Here is a 20,648-nt window from a genome sequence, read left to right on the forward strand (position 1 = left end):
GGTAGATGATCAGTAAGATCATAAACAAGATTTCCACTTGAGGTGAGATGTTTCTGAGTGGTCAGTAATTCGGGTGGGTTATAAAATGTGTGGTTGAAAACTAGAGAACCCCTAAGGTATTTAAAAAGTTTTCTGTATCTGCGTGAGAATCCAATTTAAGGAGATCTAGATTGAAATCTCCCAAGGTAATGCAGAACTTATCCTTCCTATGAATCTTGTCAACTGTAGAGTTACGATTAGTCATATAGTTTTGTATATAACCATTTGGGTGCAGATAAATCACACTACAGATCATGTTTCTTTGAGATCCATTTTGCATTTCTACCCATAGAGCCTCGAAGTCATCTGTTGTTTTTGTGAGTTCAGGCCGGGACTAGTTGTAAATAACTGAATGATCTGCCTTGATACAAAAACCAACTACCCAGCATTTGAAAGACTGGGTTGGAAAATAAATGAATAACCTGGTATTTAAACATTGGGCAAACAATTTTGGTCAACTTTTAGCTTAATCCCAGGAAGGCAAATATACTAACTCAGACAACATTTGCTGCAAATTATCGAAGTTGGCTGACAAGTTGTTGATATGTTTCTGCTCCTTGAAACAATAGAAACAGAGAAAGGCCGAATCAAACTTAAAGCCACAACATGAAAGTTTTTCTTTTATTCCGGCGATCCTATTTTGATTTCATGTCTCGATGTAAAACAGAACTCTTGTGACATGCGAGCCATTTTGCTCGGTTATTATCGAAAGCATAACATTTGAATCGTTCATTCTTTGTGAATCCCTAACCTTTCCGAAAACGATGAACTTTTTGCCTATTTTATACTCTTTAACGCTATTTACAAATCCTGAATAAGTTGATTATACGCCCGTGTGAACTTCTGAAAGATTTGTCCTTACTGTAATAGCCGGTTTCTAGCACTCAAAACGACAGCAAATCCATAGATTCGACATGATTCGACATGATTCGACACGATCGTATGTTTTATCCGGAATTATTGCAGGATCCATTCCAACACAAGAAATCTCATCAGAGTAGGTTTCTTTACGTGGGGATCGAGGTTGTTCACATAATCCGAGAGGGAATATACCGCCATGATGGAAAAGTGGAACACCAATATGGCGTCTCAAATTTCCCGCGAAAAATGTGACGTCACGTGAAAACGCTCTATTACTCTTCGCATATTTATCCCTTGGGAAGTGTGGTGCTTACCACTGTAGGCAAAAATATTCGGATTTTCTGAAATGATTTTAAAAATAAAATACATGGTAAACATGCCAGAATAGCTCTCGGAAATTTTGGAGTTCTTCAGAAGTTTCCTCTTTTTTGCTGTTTTCGGTTGATTTTGTAAAACTCTAGAAATAACACCTGTAGAGCAGTCATTGATCAAGTGACCCCTTTCGTTGCTCTTATTTAAATGAACTTTATTCAGTGAGCAAGATACAATATTCACTACACAATCCTAGTGATTATCACTTTTACTTTGAAACGTAATTGAGTAATAAGAAATGTCCTTTCAATAGTATACAATGCTATGTAATAAACGCAATACATTACACTTAGGTAACGCGATTCACTACAGCACCCTTGTTGACAAGAAATAAGTAAAAAGAGGGTGAAGTCTAGCTTTCTCCAAATATGATGTTTACTAGAAATGATCAGAAGCAGCAAGTCGGTGTTACACGTTTGAACCTCTAACAAGCTTTCAGTTTCTTGCGTTTCACTTTTAAAGTAATTAATCTCCTCCGTTTGGAGCAATTACTCAAAATAATCAACAATTTTCATACTTCTTTTCAAAGTTACAAGCTTATATTTATATTGCTTATATCCTTAACTATGACAGTGTGAAATTTAATCGAGTTTTTAAATTGTCCTGTGTAAGAGTGTCCCCAATTAGTTTTTTGAGCTAAATTCTATTGACACTTTAATGAAGTCCTTCATTCATTAATTCATTCATTTCTTACTTTTGCAGCACGATTTGAGGTAAGTGAAAGTCAAGGCTGAGATTTTAAGTATATTAAAGATAAACCTTGTTAAAAAGTTTCAAAAGCGAAATCAAAATGCACACCAACCCTCAAGTAGCTAAGTCGTGCTTTGAGCAAGCGAGCACAGAAGTTTAAATCAATGTCTGGCAAGTGAACAAGATGATATATATATTAAGTTCAAATTTACATAGAATAAAAAAGTTTATTATTGTTTTAACTGTTCAAAACTGAGAGAAAAAAGCAGTACTACAACTATATTTCTTCCTGCCGGGATTATATAGTTTTGTTTCCAACTTGTCACGTGTTTAGCTTGAGAGATCTGTATTGTTATTAATGGCGACTCTTCTCCCAAGTTAATACTTAATGGGATCAGGTCATAAACATACTTTTTACAGTAAACTGGACTACTAGCTTGATAGCATGTGTTGCAGCTACTCAACTCACTCCAGCTGGACTCACAGTGTTATAGCAAGGAGGTTGCGCACGATGTCCTCTAGCTCTTTTGTGGTTCTGTATCAATGGAACAAAACCAACAGACATTAGTTAAGGTAACAGAGGTCATCGACACTAACAGCTTAATTAAAAACATCAAAAAATACTGATAAGTAACAATAATAAGAACTCGGGCAACGAGAGGTGATGGGAGTTCCCTCACTTGTTCAAATAAAGGAAAGTTGAATTGAAACAGTGTCATTTTTTGCGAAACACTTTAGAGACTCCAAAGATTTGACATTTCTAACACGAACAAGAGAACTTAAAAGAAAGTATTTTCGGGGGAAGGGCTATTATTATTGGAGCAATTTTGTCTCAAAGAATTGGGGAGCCTTATTTTCGGTTGCGCCAGTGCTAGTTTTCGGCATTTTACGGTTTGTAATAATAAGTCTCCTGATGCCTGTTTGTAATCGCTCCAGGTGAATATTGATAACAAAAACAAAAGTTCCAAATACTACGTGGCTTTAAAAAATAAAAGTGAAACGAAATGGGTAATAAAGTGCCAAAAATTATTTTTTGTGAGTGCTTATATTCATCGCGAGTGTTTAATCCGTAAATAAAGATAAATCGATGCTAAAAAACATTTGATACCCAGGTCCAGGATTGAACGCTAATGAGATGACAGGCATCACAAGGTGTCCTCATTAATAAAACTTCACCAAAACACCACAGAATTTGACAAATATGAAGCAATATGGAAATGTCAAACAACACAGTCTAACATGAAGTACTTATTAAACGATACTTGCGTTCAATCCTGGACATAAGTGAGGCATGAATGCTAATTCAAGTAATAAATATCAGACTGAATTTTAAATGTTTACGTTTGTCACATATAGAAATAGAAGTTTGGATACTGCAGCGATTTACCTTTCAAAATCCATGATGTCGTCATTCTGCAACACCTTCTGCATGCTTGCACAGTCTTCTAGGTACAATTTTGCTTCCCTGAATTCTTCTTTTTTCTTTCTGTGCACCATACCAAGGTCAAACAGAGACTTTGCCGTGTCATAATGATCCCTCAGCAGCTCACGCCGAATCTTCAACGCTTCCTCAGAACACTCTTTAGCGTTGTCATATTCACCCAGTGCGTAATAGTTGTTCGACAGGTTGTTGAGGATGGTTGCCGTGAAGAAGTGGTTACCCAGTTTTTCTCTGTAGATTGAAAGGGTCTGTTGTTCCCTGACCTCTATAGCTAGTCGATGTTCTTGATCAACAGAGAGGGCCACTAGAAATAGAATTTACAAATACGTCTAATAATTAATTACCAATTTAATTGATAATTATTTATCCAATGACACCCCTCTCCAAGATAGGATTAAGTAATTCATTTAAAACAGCAAAAACCCCACTACAACAGCTTCGCGTTATTTGAGGTACTTCTCGGCTCCGCGGTTCTACTAACTTTTGGCCGCCACTAGGGTATATATAATAAAGTAATGAGCTATGCCATGCTGATAAGTCTTTCAAGGACGAAACAGCTGTCCATTACTGTTTTTCCTCTGTTAATATGGCTGCGTGCACGAGTAAGGTACTGGTGACATCACGGAAATAATATAGCATGCTTCTTCCTATCTTAAATTGTGATTCAATAAAAAAAAAGCCATCAAACCTCTACGACCAGAAGTCATTTTTAGAACCTAAAGAAGACAAAAGAAAGGAACAGCACGCACCTGCAAGATCATTGTATGTTTCACCAAGCATAACAATGTCCTCGTCTCCACGTGCCTTTCGAATGTCGATTGCTTGTTGGATCTTGTCTTTCCCTTCAATGAGGTTGTGTTCTTTTACCAGGCATCGGCCGAGTTTGGCAAGACACTGAGCTCGACTGTTACCATTATTGATACCAAGAGAACTCTGGATTCTGTCGGCTTCAATCAGATACGTTTTGGCTCGTGCGGCGGCTTTATAACACAGACCCGGTGAACAGCAGCAGCTGAACACTTCTTTGATCCCCAGGGAGGTGAGGCACTCGCTTAATCTCTTTTGATCCTTAGCTTTATCACACTTCTTTCTCAACATGGTAAATATCGTGTCGAACTTCTTCTTTCCCATCATCTTTGCGAGTAGTTCTCCCACGTCATTAAACACATCGATGCACCTTTTCTCTTGATCTTCATCCATGGCACCATTTTCAGCAAACCAGTCAATGAGCTGCAAGATGTTTTCGTCTTCTTGACGAAATGCGATGATAGCTTTCGAGACTTCAGTGCTGAAGAAGGTCTTGAAGGTTTCTTCAAGAAAGGTAAGGTAGTAATCGATAAACAGCTTACGAGCATCGCAAAACACTTTGCGGTAACGTGATTCCAGAGCCTTTTTCTGGCAATAATGGCTAATGACTGTGAGGAGACTGTACTGACAAGGAGATGTAGGGTCAAGAACATTTTGTTCCAGGAACGACCGCCGTGCCAGTTCTGTTATGGTAGTTTTTATCTCAGGCGACTGGAAGACTTCAACAGCTCTTTGCAAAGTGAAAAGCCCTCTGAAGAGAGCCAGGGACACGAGAGTGTCTTGCATATGTTCATCAAGTCTGTTGAAGCAAGCATCGAGACAGACCTTTATCTTGTTATTTTCGGATGCAGTCGAAATCCTCGTAAGCAGTTCAAATACATCCTTCTGGTCTGCTTTCGTCAACATTTCCAAACAATCCGATGGATGGTCCTGCCACGAAGCCAAGGTGCAAAGGACGAGTGGAATACCGCCACAAAATTGAGCTATTTTGTAGGCGGTTTCTTTTGCAACCGGGGTATCACCGTACACCTTTTTCAGCAGTTGGAATGAGTCTTCTTCATTGAAGGGAAGCAGCCTTATTCGCTCTTGACTTGCTGCAGGAAAATCAACATTCTCTGATGAGGTGACCAGCAAACGCACTTTTCTTGACTTTGTCGCGATTTCTGTGATGAACTTCATGATCTCCGACTCTTCCATTAGCATTTCAGATTGCTTCTCGGCACTCCAACTGTCACCCAAGTGAAGTAAAAATTCAAAGTTGTCGAGAAACAGTATGGTGTAGAACTCTTCATCATTGATAAGACGCCATTTCATTTCAGAAATTGACTCGTTGAAGGGGAAGTGGTGGAGCTGATTGCCAATCCTCTCAGCTAGATCAACAAATGAAGCCACATATCTGCAATTTACGTACACAACAACGGTATTCGGATTGGTGTCCAACATCTCGTTTGTCGCCTTGATAGCAGTGGTGGTTTTCCCCATTCCGATGGCACCATGAACCAGGACACATCTGCAGTCGTTTTGTGGATCTGGGCTAAGGTATTTTTTCATTTCCGTAAGTTCTCTCACGCGGTTGACGAAATGTCGAACAGGACGCGGGAGACCAGACATCTTTCGTAAAACGCCTGTAAAGAAATTAGAATACTCTTACTATGTTTTGCTGTAAACGCAATAAACAGTATTTTGTATTAATATAGACGACTGCAGTGGTTCTAGAGGTTGACTGCAAATTTAAGAAGCCCTTTCAGGGCTTTTTACTCAAAAGTATAACGAGGGAATTCTTGAGCAATCTACTAACGAACAGGTTTCACAGCAAAGAAGATACCTCACAATGGAGACTTGGAATGGACTTCTCGAAAGTCTAATACAGAAGTTAGGTTGATGTGACAAGAAGCTAGCTTCATTGATATTAGCTATATTAGCTATATTGATATAAGATATAATATTATTCGAATGGTAACACGATATGTTGATGTAGCAGTTTCTAGTATTTTTGTGACGCGGCCGTGGGGAGCTGATTTCCTCGCTCGCTATTGCTTTTAAATCCTTCAAATGTTTAAAATCCTTAAAATCCATGAAACATTGATGCACTGTGGGCAGTCCGCAAGAAAGACTGTTTACCACATGACGCCAACAAGAAATGTTGAAACATACGCCTACTTTGTCGTTAAATTTAAGATTATACCTGTGAATCAATGTCAATAAAACTTTGCATAAGATTATTTGCATTATTAGCCATATATGGTAAATGTGCTAAGAAAATCTATCGAGCCGTTTTTATAAATTTTGATAAAAGCGCCCAATTCGAAAATTTAATACCCAAATCACAGGCTAACCATCCTATGTTTGTGAGTTCACAGTATGCCCATATGAATATTCAAATCTCCTCACTAATTGCTATTGTAAATATTTAGGCTTCCGAAAATCTGCTTTTTCGTTATGTATTTGTAACAAAATGAAGTAGAAATATTTTCGCATTGTTTAATTTTGTCTTTATGCCGTTTTCTTGGGGATTTGAAGCGTGCGAGAGCAGCTCTAGGAGTCTAAGTTTTTGACTCGTGTACAGAATACAAATATTTACACAAGGCAAACAACTTCGACGTCGAGGAATCGGGTAGCGCCTCTAGAATGTAGTCGAAAAACCATATTTCCACAACTCGCTTTTATCAGAGTTTTTGGTCCTCGAAATAACAGTCTTCGAATTAACAAATGGTAAACGCCATAGCGTACACTATTGAGTTTTAGAATATAGCCGCTGTATACGCGCGATGGAATTCTAGCGGGCATTATTTTTTATAGAACATAGCTGAAAACTATATAAGTCCGGTACCCCGGATGTGCGAATTGTTTGTCGAATTTCGCTGAACAACTTCGCCTCTATTCTCTTGTTTGATTGTTTAAATGATGCTTTAAAGCAGAAAGTTTTTATCAGAAACGTTTCACTTGCTTAAATGGAAGTAAGGCAGTGCCAAAGGAAGCGACAGATGAAGAAAGAATCCTTGAAATTTGTTGTTTCTCTTTGGAGTTGTGTACGCCACTATTTTGCCGTGAACTGCCCGAAATTGATTGGAAATTATTTAGCAAAACAAGCCGGACTCTAGAAACGCTTTGAGGTAAGAAACCTTTTTTTAGCCACAATCTAAAGACAGAACACTCCACTTTTGTTCTTTTTAAATCGAAATTAGAGGCGAATTTGAAAAACTTGCTGTGAAACGAACGCATAAAAACTCTTCATTTGAATGAAATTGAAGTAGGCTTAACCAACATGACTTGAATGCGTAAATATTTCAACTAGATTTGTCGACTCTGTGAGAATCTTTTGGTAGTCGGAGAAAGGACTATAAATAGGAAATATGAATGAAATGGTATCTCGGTTTATTTATAAAGAAGCTGCCAAAGAAAAGAATAAACTAAACTTTCACTTTACCGATGTTGCGTGCGTTTGTAAACGCCGTAAGATGGTTTTCCTATGTCCTATAAGAAAATAATGCACTTTTGAGGTCTAGAAAAGCAGCTGAATGCCCTCGCCTACGGCTCGGGCATCCACTAGAAGCTTTTCTAGACCTCAAGCGTGCATTATTTTATTATAGAACATGGAAAACCATCTTCTAGTAGGTAATTATATAATAACCTGAATTCTACGCGCATTTTGATTGGTTCTTACTTATGATCTATTAGAGTACAGACACATAGATGACGTCACGCGGTGGTGTGACTCGTGCGCGTGATCAGAGTTCATAGTCCAAATCAGAGTTGTCGGCAAAGTTTTTCAAACTTGCGGGGCCACAACAAAGCAAAAAAGTTCAGCTTAATTACAAATCGTCAGTGAGAAACAATACGCCAAGCATCGTTCACCTTTCGAAGCATTTAACTGGGCGAAACAAGCTTGAAGAAGACAGTGAATTATTCGAGAAATTATCCGAAATCTGTATGAAAGTTTGACCGATGTTGTACAGTTGGACGACGCCACGGGAAACAAACGAATTGCGGTTGAACGCTTCAGTTAATGCTTACAGATTTGAACAACTTTCCAAATCGGAATAAAGGTTAGTTTTTTCATTGACTTTCAATTGACCATTTTTCTGTTTATCCAATCGGATTAACAGTGCTTCGTGTTAACGAAAACTTAATTTAATAGTGAAATCAAAACAACTTAGCTCATCGGTACGGCAGCATTGCTCACACTGAAGTGTGCTAAAGTCTTGTGTTATTATATAAAACAAATAGATTCCATTTTGCCGTGGGTCTGTTCAGTTATAGATCACAGAAGACGTCAAAATGTGGTATGAACATCAGTGACCCACTCGCCTTCGGCTCGTGGGCCACTTCTTTTGTTCATACCACATTTTGACGTCATCTGTGATCTATAACTGAACAGACGCACGGCAAAATGGAATCTATTTGTTAAATGGAGGTTGCTCCAGTCGTCGCGGGAGGTTGCTAAGCACGAAAGAAGCGTAAGAGTCGCACGAGGCGATAGCCGAGTGCGTCTATAGCTTCTTGAGTGCGTAAGCGCTGACGAAAACCTAAAAGAAAAAACAAACTTTTTGAATTTTTGATTCGCCCCTCGCCAACTATCAGCCGGTAGAAACCTCGAGCTTGCCGTCTAATTGTTAAATAGTATACGGTAAATTAACTAATCAGAGCGCGCACATTACCTTAGTTGTGCTATAACTATATTTTGGCCTAATTTGAGTGCGATCAGTTCGCGCCGTTGTTCATCTAAACAAGCTGGAATATCAAATTAGGTCTTATATTTCCCGATTTGCATTGATCTGTACCACCAGCTGTAACAGTTTATGCAATTTTCACTGAAATTGGTCAAAATTACTGTCGATGCCCTCCCCAGAGAGCAAAACGCGCTCCATTACAAAACATCCCTTTGGGGTACCGAGTATAATGTTAAAAGACATTAAAAACATGTGCAGTAGAAGTTCAAATAATTTTCACTTCGCGTTCTCCTCGGCTGGCCTTCGTAATTTCCGAGGTATTTCTTTGAGGTACCTTTAGAGGACATTTTATAGCGGAGCACGTTTTGCTTTCTTGGACCATTGACAGTAGTTTTGACCAATATCAGTGAAAATTGCATAAATTGTCCCAGCTGGAGGTACAGATCATTGTAAATCGGGAATTTTACGACCTAATTTAATATTCCAGCTAGTTTAAAAGAACAACGGTGCGAACTGATCGCACTCAAATTAGGCCAGAATATAGTACGAAGACTGTTCTTTAGAGGACTAAGACCTCGATAAAAGCGAGTTGTGGAAATATGTTTTTTCTCGAATACATTCCCAGAGGCGGTACTCGATTCCTCGATGTCGGAGTTGCACGCCTTGTGTAAATATTTGTATTCTGTACACGAGTCGAAAACTTAAACTCCTAGAACTGCTCTCGCACGCTTCAAATCCCCAAGAAAACGGCATAAAAACAAAATTAAAAACAAATACACAGCGAAAAAGCAAATTTTTGGAAGCTTAAATTTTTACAATAGCAATAAGTATTACTGAGGAGATTTGAATATTCATATGGACATGCTGTGACCTCACAAACAGAGGATGGTAAGCCTGTGCCTGTGCCCAAATATAATTATAACGCTATAACGGGAGTGAAGGTAGGAGACACATTTTGATGTTACTTCAAGAACCTTGATCAAAGTAATGTTTATCTCTCGGTCCATTTACTATTATCGTGTAAAAACTGAAGTTGAAAATATTTTTGCGAGTAGATCTGTACGGGTAGTGGGAAAAATTATCCAAAAAAAAATTGCTCGAGCATTTTTAACTCAAAGAGAGCCCTAGTAAACCGGCACGCAGTGTAAGACAACACACAACAATTCTTGACCTTCGCACGGCATGCACAGCTCAATTTAAAAGTGTTGTAAATAAACTTTTCCACGAAAAATATTTTTTGGGGTTGTCCCTTCTTTGGAGTCTTCTTTAGAATAGTCAAGTTGTTTTTCAGGTCACCAATTTTGCCAATTTGGTGATTATTAAGAAAGTATTTTTCGTTCATCTCACGATGTAGTGTGATGTAGATCGCGACGTTTCGACTGCACACTGCTAGTCTTCATCAGGCGATAAGGTCGACTTGTCGGGTGTAACCTTGTTAAGCACGCTGCTACGCTGTGATTGGATGGTTTTCAACAGTTGTGATTGGAGCAGTTCGATCCTTTATAATAATAAATACTTCATTATTATTGTACTCAACCACGATGATTAACGACAACATTTTTTACGATATTGGTGATTATTCTTCAGGTAGGGGATTAAAATTCAGTGTCTTGTCCAAGAACACAACACACCATCCCTGGCTCTGAGACTTGAACCTGACCCCCCAAGTCTGGAACTCAACAATCTAACTATTTTAAGCCACAGTGCCACCAACAAGAAAATACACTGTTTAACACACAAAACTCATTGTCAAAAATTGTAATATAACTATTTCTAGCCATTGATCACCTGAAATGTCTTTGATTGGTGGTTGGTTGTAACTGAGATAGCTCAAACCCTTCTCAATCTGCAAATGGAATAGTTTTCAATGCTGTTAAGCTGGGGTTAAATATCCAACTTACAATTTCCCATGCTCAGATACGACATTGACTAATTGAAATATTTTCCTTTTGTCTGTCACTGCTAACAGTGACATACAAATACAATTACCTAAATTGTTACATATAACAAAATTTATAATTACGGTATTCATAAAACTGAACTTAAAGTTGGCATAAATATTGCATTTAACTTACAATCCAGTTTTCAGGAGTGGTCCCAAAATTAGAAACAACTAAACTGTGTACATTCAAAATGGAAAATGTTCATTTGTTCTTACATTGATAGCGATCGCCACCCTAATGTCCTCAGGAAGTTGACCGGTCTTCCAGGATAAATAAAGTTATTATTATTAAGTTCAGCCGCTTTCTTGAGTATCTGAAGTTTTGCGTAACTGAACATGACAATTCGCATGCGAAACTGAAATCTGACCCGTGCATTATTGTCTCTGATTACTGAAAATTATTTTTAAAAAAGCATCTTAGCATTTTTGATTTTGGGATTTGATTTATAACAAGTTCTTGAAATGCAACTATCCCTTTTGTGGACGGAAACATTTTCACCATCGCGTGTTGTAATTAAAAAACAGTGATTAAACCTCATTTATTGCCTACATTTTGTGACATTTTAACGTTGAAAAGAATTTGAAGATTTGTCAAGAGTTATCAATCTGTCAAACCCGTAGCCTGCGTAGCAGACATCTGTGTACGTTTTTTAGTGTGTTTAAAAGAGTGCGCGATCGCGAGAATACGCGCGCTGGAAACTACGGCGCCTGCTACGCAGGCTATCAAGCCTGTGTCATTTATGAACACCAGAGAAATAGCACTTTTTTCGCATATTACCTAAAATACAATTTACCATATCAGTGGTCATTTCAAATATAGTTCTATCAAAAACCATTCAATATCTGTTCTTATGAACAAACATGAGTATTTCGCTCGTTGGCACTTACCGATTGGTACAACTAGTTTTATTCTGCATGAATGTTAAATCAAAGCCAATTTGTAATTTCTGAAATTTTGAGGCGGGATTTTGAGAAAAACGCTGTTAAAACAACTAGTACCCAGTCCCCTGCTAAGCACTCGGCCATTCATTTTGGCTCTTTATCGATTGTTTATTAGCATTTTTATTGGTCAAATGTCGCATATGAGGGCTATATGCTTAAAAAAAAAACAGTAATAAGAGAAAGAAAGAACATTCCTGAACATTTTTAAAAAGAGTTAAAAGTTGGGCTCACTTACCCCCTCAAAACTGTATTAAGCCACCTTAACCTACATGAACATGTAACAACATACAAAGTAGCTTAACACGGCCTGTCGTGCATACATCTTTTAACTGTCCATACCCCTAGTTCAGCTCATATAGTTTCAGTACTTTCCTGAGCAGTACAAAAGAAATTAGCCCTTATTGTATATCTTTGTCAGTACTATTAAAATATCTGCATACTGATATATGTTTGTTTGTTTGGTTGTTTTGTCTTTTAATTTGGTAGGAAGAATCGATCTTGAACAGGGTACATTACCTCAGTGTTATCCTTGCACTCTTGGACATTCATGACTGTTACTTCCAATTCCTTAAAGAATCCCAATTCTTGAAACGCCTCTTCCACCCTCTGTTTTATTTCAATGGTGAGGGATTCCAAAGACAACTGGGAAAGCAGATCGAAGACAACTGAACCACCTCTAAAATTAAAAGCCCGTCCAAGTGGTGCCACGGCTCTTGTGATTACAGCATTAACTAGCTCCGGGTTTCTCCGATAAAATTCCGCCAAGACGATACCCGCAAAAACTCCAGCTCCAAATGCACCAACTAAACCGAAACCCCTGTCATTGATTCTTATCGTTGCGACCCACTCTTCTACCTGTAACTCCATCTCAAGTGCAGGCCTGACTAGCGCCCCTTCGTCCACTCCCTCCAGTTCCTCTGCCATCTGGCCTGAACTCTGCCAATAAAAACATACACTTACATCAGATGAGAACAATTTTTTTTACTAGCAATCATGCACTTTGAGAAAAATGTGCCTCAGTCAATGAAACAAGCTACTCGAACGTACAAGTTCAGTAAGCAAATCATAGACTGTGTTAAGCTCATGAAAAGGAACAATCCTGTTACGTAATTTTACGCTAAACCTGCAGTCAACATCACGAAGACCTGCTCCCGTCTGGCCTCCTAGATCAGTCGGTAGAGCAACGATGATCTAAGCGGAAGTTGTGGATTCGAATCTTACTGAATAGTCAAAGAATTGTTTTTCCGATGTTGTCCCCGATTTCCTTTATAATATTCTGACTTTGGGTGATTTCCAATTTTTAAGTTGCAGACCCATGGTAGAAAACACACAATGCGAACTCGAATACCGTAGAATTCCGGTTATAAGCTCTGGGCTTATACAACTTCGTAAGGGGTTTTGAGTGGGCTTATAAGCGGAGGGCCTTATATTCGGGAGGGCTTATAAGCGGAATGAAAAAAACGTTTCAAAACGAGCCACGGGAGTGTTGATGGAAATACGTTTTTAAGTTAAAAACACATAATAAAGCATCTGGCATCATTATCTGGTAGAGGGGGCTTATATCCTGGGGGGCTTATAACCGGATGTATTTGTTTGTTTCCAGGATGATGGGCCTATAACCGGGAGGGCTTATAAGCGGGGGGGCTTATAACCGGAATTCTACGGTACTCCAAAACTAATTGTATCCACCAGGAGCCCATCAACTGGAGCCTCCATACGTACTGTACCCTTGAGTCAACCCTTTCCCGTATATTTTTATTTTTAGAAACACATTTCCCGCGAAAACATTGCTCCTGTGGTCAGACCACATGCAGCGTAGCTAGGGTGACGATGTGAAAAAAAAATGGCGGCCAATGTCGTACGCACATTCCCTGTCCGTTTTCCTTTATAATTTTGCTTCTTTCCTGATTTTACAGCCGAGAGAGCCTGGTTTACTCGTGAATGAATAACGGTTAAAAGTTAATTAATAAACCACTTTTTTGTCCTTGAAAATGAAGTCAGTTTAGTCATGGCGTTGATCAGAAATATGTAATTGCTTCAGTTGCTTGTTTGAATCTTACCGATTTCTGGTTTGCACGGACTTATTACATGCAGTGTTAGACGTAAACAGTACTGTGAGATTTGACGCTGGATTTGTAAGATCTATTCCCGAACGAAAGCAGAAATAATTTAATATGGGCCGAACTGTGGCAAACGCGTGTTCTTTGATACGGCGACGAACACTACAAACGTGATGACTTCCATGCACATTTTGACTATCCGTATGCTCCAAGATCCAGCCAATATAAGATCATCATGCTTCGAATAAAACCTCAGGAAAATGATATGTGTTTGTTTCTTCTAAAGTTGCAACTGGAATTATGGCAGAGATCGTTGAGTCGCTGTTGCAGCACAGGCAGACCACCCTATGTGTTCGTGGTTAATTATTGTTGTTGACATGAGACGAACAAAAGAAATTTTGAAATCTATAAGGGCTACTGAAATAAAGCTTTAGAAATAAAATATCTAAACTACATTTCGCTCTAAATATCTCAATAAAGTTTAATGAAATGTTTATCGACTCATAATAATAATAATAATAATAATAATAACAACTTTATTTAATGAGGGTTACACATTACAGTTAAAAACTGAAAAACCTGTGGCCCTCCCCTAGAATAAAAGTTAATACTACTACAAATATATTATCAATAAAAAATGAGAACAGATAAAATAGATAAAAACTAGATAAAAATACAAACAGTAATTTTGGTGTGACAGTATAAAAATTTAAAAATTATGACATGGGAAAGCTATCTAAGTGTTGTATTTTTTCGCCTGCGCGGGCCGTTTTAAGCGCTTTTTTAACTGATTTAGCCGGCCGAAGGCCGGTAAGAGAAGAAAGAGGAGACAAGGCTTGCAAGTCGGCGGCCGCCAGAAGCGACCTCCTCCACTTCAAACCGGAATTAACGCCAAACTAATGAAAAACTCATCTATCTGACGACGGCTGTCGATCGGTGAGTTGTTGCTCTATCTCTTCGCCGAATTTTAGCTTCATCCCTCCAACATTTTCCGAGAAAATCCATGCTGAAATCATGCAAACGGCTTTCTGACTATGGCGACCAGGGAAATTCCAAACAGGCCGGCCGTTTCAAATTAAATTAAATTAAATTCTCCTCTTTCTTCTCTTACCGGCCTTCGGCCGGCTAAATCAGTTAAAAAAGCGCTTAAAACGGCCCGCGCAGGGGAAAAAATACAACACATGAGTCGATAAACATTTCATTAAACTTTATTGAGATATTTAGAGCGAAATGTAGTTTAGATATTTTATTTCTAAAGCTTTATTTCAGTAGCCCTTATAGATTTCAAAATTTCTTTTGTTCGTCTCATGTCAACAACAATAATTAACCACGAACACATAGGGTGGTCTGCCTGTGGTTGCAGAGGTGAGATACGCGTACAGGCCAACGGCCTGAATGTTACATCTTTCTTCGGTTAGAGACCGTGTGATCGGTGAGGGTAAAAAGCGGAATGAGTTTGCGGAATGGCAGGTGGCATGAGTTGCGGAATGGCATAATTATGCGGAATGTAATTTACGCGGAATAATTCATTGACATAAATTATACTAAAAAGCGCGCCAAATTTTAAAAGAGAAGCCGCCTTGTTAAATGCTGCTGGCTCAAACAATCAAGGACTGAGCAGTATGGACGAGGAAACTTCCATAGAAATCGTTGTAAAGATAATTTCACCGTTCAAATCACCGATTTACGCCGAACAGAAGCAGAGAAATTATTTTCGCTATTTGCCGTGAGCAGGAGGGCATTTTGCGTGCGCATGCGTGCAACCGCTGTACAAAGACCGCGTGATCTTGGGAATAAAAATGGCGCGGAAGATTCAAACTTTGTTTTTTGTACTGTTTATCGTCACATAATTTAATATAGACGTAAATTTCGCTAAGAAAAAGTGTTTTGTGTGTGGCGAGGCTCTTATAAAGCAGATTTTCTGGCCTGCTTCGGGATCGTTGTTGCTGTTGCAAATAATGGGAAAATATGTGGAACAGGTAGGAGAGCCTTCACCGACAAAAATCAAACAGGCCGTAAAAAAAGGAAAACATTTATCCGTGTGCTGGAGTGTGATATATTAGGATCAAAACTTCAATTCAAATCAATTGCTGTAATACAGGCAGAGTGCGAGCAATATTATAGCTTGTCGGGAGATTTTTTGCCTAAAGGGACGGCCACCAAAGAAAAGGGTTTTCCCTGAGGGGAACGACATGTTTGGGTGTTCTGCACATGATAATGCAGCTCACTGATGACTCCAAAGCAAAGCCAACTTGCCCTCGACTGGCAAACAGGGATTCTTGGAACAAGAACTGCAGTTCTTTAAAACACATTTAGGCGACACAGAAGTAAAACAGCCGTTTTAACAGAATGAACATCAAACTTAAAGAAATAAACTTTGAATGAAGAATTGAAAATAACATTGTTTATAGTTAAAAATTATTTCTTAAGACATTTTATACAGCAGTTATTAGAACGTTTCTGAAAAATATATATATCGCTTGTTCGTTTCATGCTATTTTTTGACTGGTGATCAAGGCTAGATTTTGATAAAGGAGCCAAAAATGTACTAATTAACATAGTAAAATGTAAACAAATAGTCTACCAGCAAAGAATTACCATAGCACTTTAAAACTAAGACCGATCGCAGTAATTCTTTTCTTGTTCAACAGAATAATTGTGGTATCATCGAAATGTGAAGTTATTTTGACCAATGCTCACGTTTAATGAAATAATCACAAACGATAGTTTCTCTGTTAGGATAAACCAGCGAGAACGTACGTTAAAGAAAGCTAAAAATTTCCACAATTGACCATTTTTTAACGCTACCTTCGCAGCATTAGACGATAGTTTAAGTACTTCAGGCTCCATATATCATCGGTAGACGCTGGAGATCAAGGCTAGATTTTGAGATTTTTGCATTGTGAGAACGACTAAATTGTAGTTTTATGACAAATCTGAACAAAATCATGACCACTCGCTCAAACCCGGGATACTTGATTATAACATCGTATAGTTTAAACTGCTGTTTTATACTTTAGTACTAAGTGGCCGTAGCGCTTTGTCCGTTTAGATCTTCCGGCTATTAAAAACATGGGCAAGGTATTTAGGTTCTCGACATTCGGTCGCCATTTTGTCCACGTGCAATGTTTAATACACATAGCCAAAGTCGATCAGATAAACAGCACGCCGACACCAAACTTTGCTTGTTGTTGTCAGAAGATAAAGCAAGGACTCTTAGTATTGTATACAGCAAGTAAAACTTAAAACACGTTTCATTTTGAGCTAGAAATTAGGCCATAAATTGTGGAAAATATGTAAACAATCGATAGCAGAACTTCTCTGTCGTACGCACTAGTCCATATCGACGCATGCGCACGCAAAATGCCCTCCTGCTCTGCAGTCTTTCCTTCTCGTTTCGCTATTGTTTTAGATATCACAGCTTGCGTAGCCACAGCGGAATGCGACAAATGATTGACAGAGGTGCGAAATCTCCCGCGCGAGACCCCGGGAGATTAGTTCTAAAAATAAATTAATACGGGAAAGGGTTGACTCCAAGGGCTAGTATGGGAGATGAAGGCTCCAGTTCATGGGCTCCTGTATCCACTTTATTATATACGCACAGCAATAAATACCAATTTTCAGAAGACTTTACAATAGCAGTGTTCAGTAATTTAAATACGATTTAAATATGCTGGCGACCTGTAACCGCACAAACAGAGGATGATAAGCGGAAAGCCTTTTGTGCTTACTTGACCCTTAATTGTCAACTGCATGATGATATAAACGAGGACGAACAAACATGGAAAACGTTTTACTTTTAAATGAAAACTGAAAACAACTATTAACGGTAAAAGCACTAATATAAGCTTCGTGACAGAACAGAGTCAATAAATCGCTAGTTATTGGCGAAATTAACTGCCGGGGACTTCCCTTAGGACTAGTTTCGCTTTCACATCACGCGATAAGCTTGTGACTGAAGTGCTTACCGACAATTGCGGTGTCGCAGTGATCTTGGCATCCCGCAATTTTAGGCACCCCCATCCCAAGATCCCTAGTGAATTTGGCATCCCCTTGAGGGGATGCCAAGATCACTAACAGCGTTGAATACAGCAGACTGGGGCAAGTGAAGCAAACCAAAATTCCACTCAAAGACGTAGTTTATTGGGATAACGTAATGACGGGTTTTAAGAATAATTACGCGGACTTGAATCAAACGGTTGTTTAGCTTTGCGAATATTTGCGTCGTCAATACTGTTTGCTAAGAACGATTAAATTTATGAAGACAAAGTATTCTGATAAAGCAAAATGGTTTTTAAATGGAATTGTTGTTTGCTTCACTTGTCCCAGTCTGCTTTTAGTGATCTTGGCATGTCTGGCATCCCCTGAGGGAATGCCAAATTCACTAGGGATCTTGGGACGGGGGTGCCTAAAATTGGGGGATGCCAAGATCACTGCGACAGCGGCAGCGCGACGAACAAAGACTCACAAACCGCCAAACCTTGACACAAACAAAGGCATATACTAACGCTGATATGAATTTTCTAACATAACAGAGTCGATATACTAATCTTGCCTGGTTTGTTAAGAATAAAAGTTATTACAACAGGAATTTCAGTACTTCCGCTTTCGTTCGACCGCACAGAATTTCGAATCCATGATCGGATGAATTAAACATTTTTGGCCAAAATGTGCCCTGGATCATATGAAGTGAAGGTAACTTTCTAAGGTGAGGAGTAAACGAAAGAAACATAAACACATACTGACCTGAACTACACTGTCGCGCTTCACAAACGTGCAATCGATGTCCTCCGGTCCCCTTGAAATGCCCCAGACTATTTTAAGTGGGGCACTGGGAACAAGTAGCCTCCCGGGTTACTTATTTAACAAATTGTCACGACATGCAAGAAGCGTGTCACTTGTGAAGGAACCAGTACTACCGGTATACCTATACCATGAGTCTCTCCGTAGCTCAGCGGATAGAGGGACTCTCGTCTGACTTTTGGCAAAGCGCTGCAAAACCACAGTTTTTCTAGCGTTACAATGCGCACGTTTCGTGGACAATTTTTGGATAATAAAACAACTATCCTGCTCAATCTTCCGGAGGTCGTCTGATTTTATCGAGATTGTAGCAAACTCGGTCTATGGCCTCGTTCGGGTACATATATGACGTTATTTCGCCCGATTTCGGAGGATGATTGTCGTTCAGATTAAGTTTTCTTGTTTGCGTTCGGTCTGTACTCACGACTGAGGTCAAGATTCTCCCAAACAGACCAACTTAGCTCCGTTAATAAGATGTTTATTATATGGCCAAACCGGCAAGAAAACTTAAATTCGCTTAATGTAAACGGTTCGTACTTGCGGGCATTCTGCTTGCGAACGGCGATGTAACATTTGGACAAGAGACAAGAGAAGGTCGCGATCACCGGCAGCCATGTTTTCAATTTCTTTAGCCTCTTTCATTGACTGACAGAATATTCTTACAGGAGTTTTAGTCGCTTTTATTGGTGTTGACTGCTTTAAACTCTGACCTTGCAAATATTTAGCAATTTCATCTCTAGTTGGTATTTTGACTTCATGCGAGCTAAGGTTAAGATGAATTTTTCAAAAAAATCGAAGATGCAACCGAGTTCAAAAACTAATAGCTGTCAAGAAATTCACGAGTAAAATAATTTTAAAAACACAAGAAATCTCCAATATTTCTTATTTCTCTAAATTTTACTACTGTAATCCTTTACAAAAAACTATCTTCTCTCAACGTCCCCAAAAATCACCCAAAAATATGGGATAATGAGAGCGTTTTTGGATTCCTTAAAACGCGAACGAGATATTTCCGTTAGCCGGTGTTTAGCTGTGAAAAATGCCCATCGGATATAATCCCTTCTTACATTTGCCAAATTCTTCAAGTGCGATATTTAACAATTAGACTACAAGCCCGAGTTTTCTATGAGCAAATAGTCAACGAGGCGCAGCCGAGTTGACTATCGCTCATAGAAAACGAGGGCGAGTAGTCTAATTGTTTTAGTAGAAACTCTAAAGGATTTCAGTCCAAAACCTACAATGTTGTGCACTTTGAAGACAAAAATCAAGAAAATTTACCGCTTAAAGAGCTACGCGAGCGCGCGACTGTTTTCTATCGGTGATTATATAATAACCTGAATTCTACGCGCATTTTGATTGGTTCTTACTTATGATCTATTGGAGTACAGACACATAGATGACGTCACGCGGTGGTGTGATAGTACTCACGCGCGTGATCAGAGTTCATAGTCCAAATCAGAGTTGTCGGCAAAGTTTTTCAAACTTGCGGGGCCACAACAAAGCAAAAAAGTTTAGCTTAATTACAAATCTTCAGTGAGAAACAATATGCCAAGCATCGTTCACCTTTCGAAGCATTTAACTGGGCGAAACAAGCTTGAAGAAGACAGTGAATTATTCGAGAAATTATCCGAAATCTGTATGAAAGTTTGACCGATGTTGTACAGTTGGACGACGCCACGGGAAACAAACGAATTGTGGTTGAACGCTTCGGTTAATCCTTACAGATTTGAACAACTTTCCAAATCGGAATAAAGGTTAGTTTTTTCATTGACTTTCAATTGACCATTTTTCTGTTTATTTAATCGGATTAACAGTGCTTCATGTTAACGAAAACCTAATAGTGAAATCAAAACAACTCAGCTCATCGATACGGCGGCATTGCTCACACTGAAGTGTGCTGAAGTCTTGTGTTTTTATATAAAACAAATAGATTTCATTTTGCCGTGCGTCTGTTCAGTAATAGATCACAGAAGACGTCAAAATGTGGTATGAACATCAGTGACCCACTCGGCTAGCGCCTCGTG

The 20,648-nt window shown here is 38.9% G+C and overlaps 1 protein-coding gene across 1 annotated transcript; it reads right to left on the reverse strand.

Moving 5' to 3' along the window:
* Window positions 1-1,419: 1,419 nt before the first annotated feature.
* LOC144652926 (uncharacterized) lies at window positions 1,420-18,628 on the reverse strand. Its single transcript, XM_078512858.1, has 6 exons — window positions 18,571-18,628; window positions 12,281-12,700; window positions 10,669-10,726; window positions 4,153-5,835; window positions 3,350-3,707; window positions 1,420-2,497 (listed from the first exon to the last, which is right to left on the reverse strand). The coding sequence occupies exons 2-6, from the start codon at window positions 12,686-12,688 to the stop codon at window positions 2,443-2,445; spliced, it is 2,562 nt and encodes an 853-aa protein (XP_078368984.1). The 5' UTR covers window positions 12,689-12,700; window positions 18,571-18,628; the 3' UTR covers window positions 1,420-2,442.
* Window positions 18,629-20,648: the final 2,020 nt, after the last annotated feature.

The sequence above is a fragment of the Oculina patagonica genome, chromosome 1, assembly GCF_052425735.1.
Source record: "Oculina patagonica isolate OP01 chromosome 1, crgOcupat, whole genome shotgun sequence".
Classification (NCBI taxonomy): Eukaryota; Metazoa; Cnidaria; class Anthozoa; order Scleractinia; family Oculinidae; genus Oculina; species Oculina patagonica.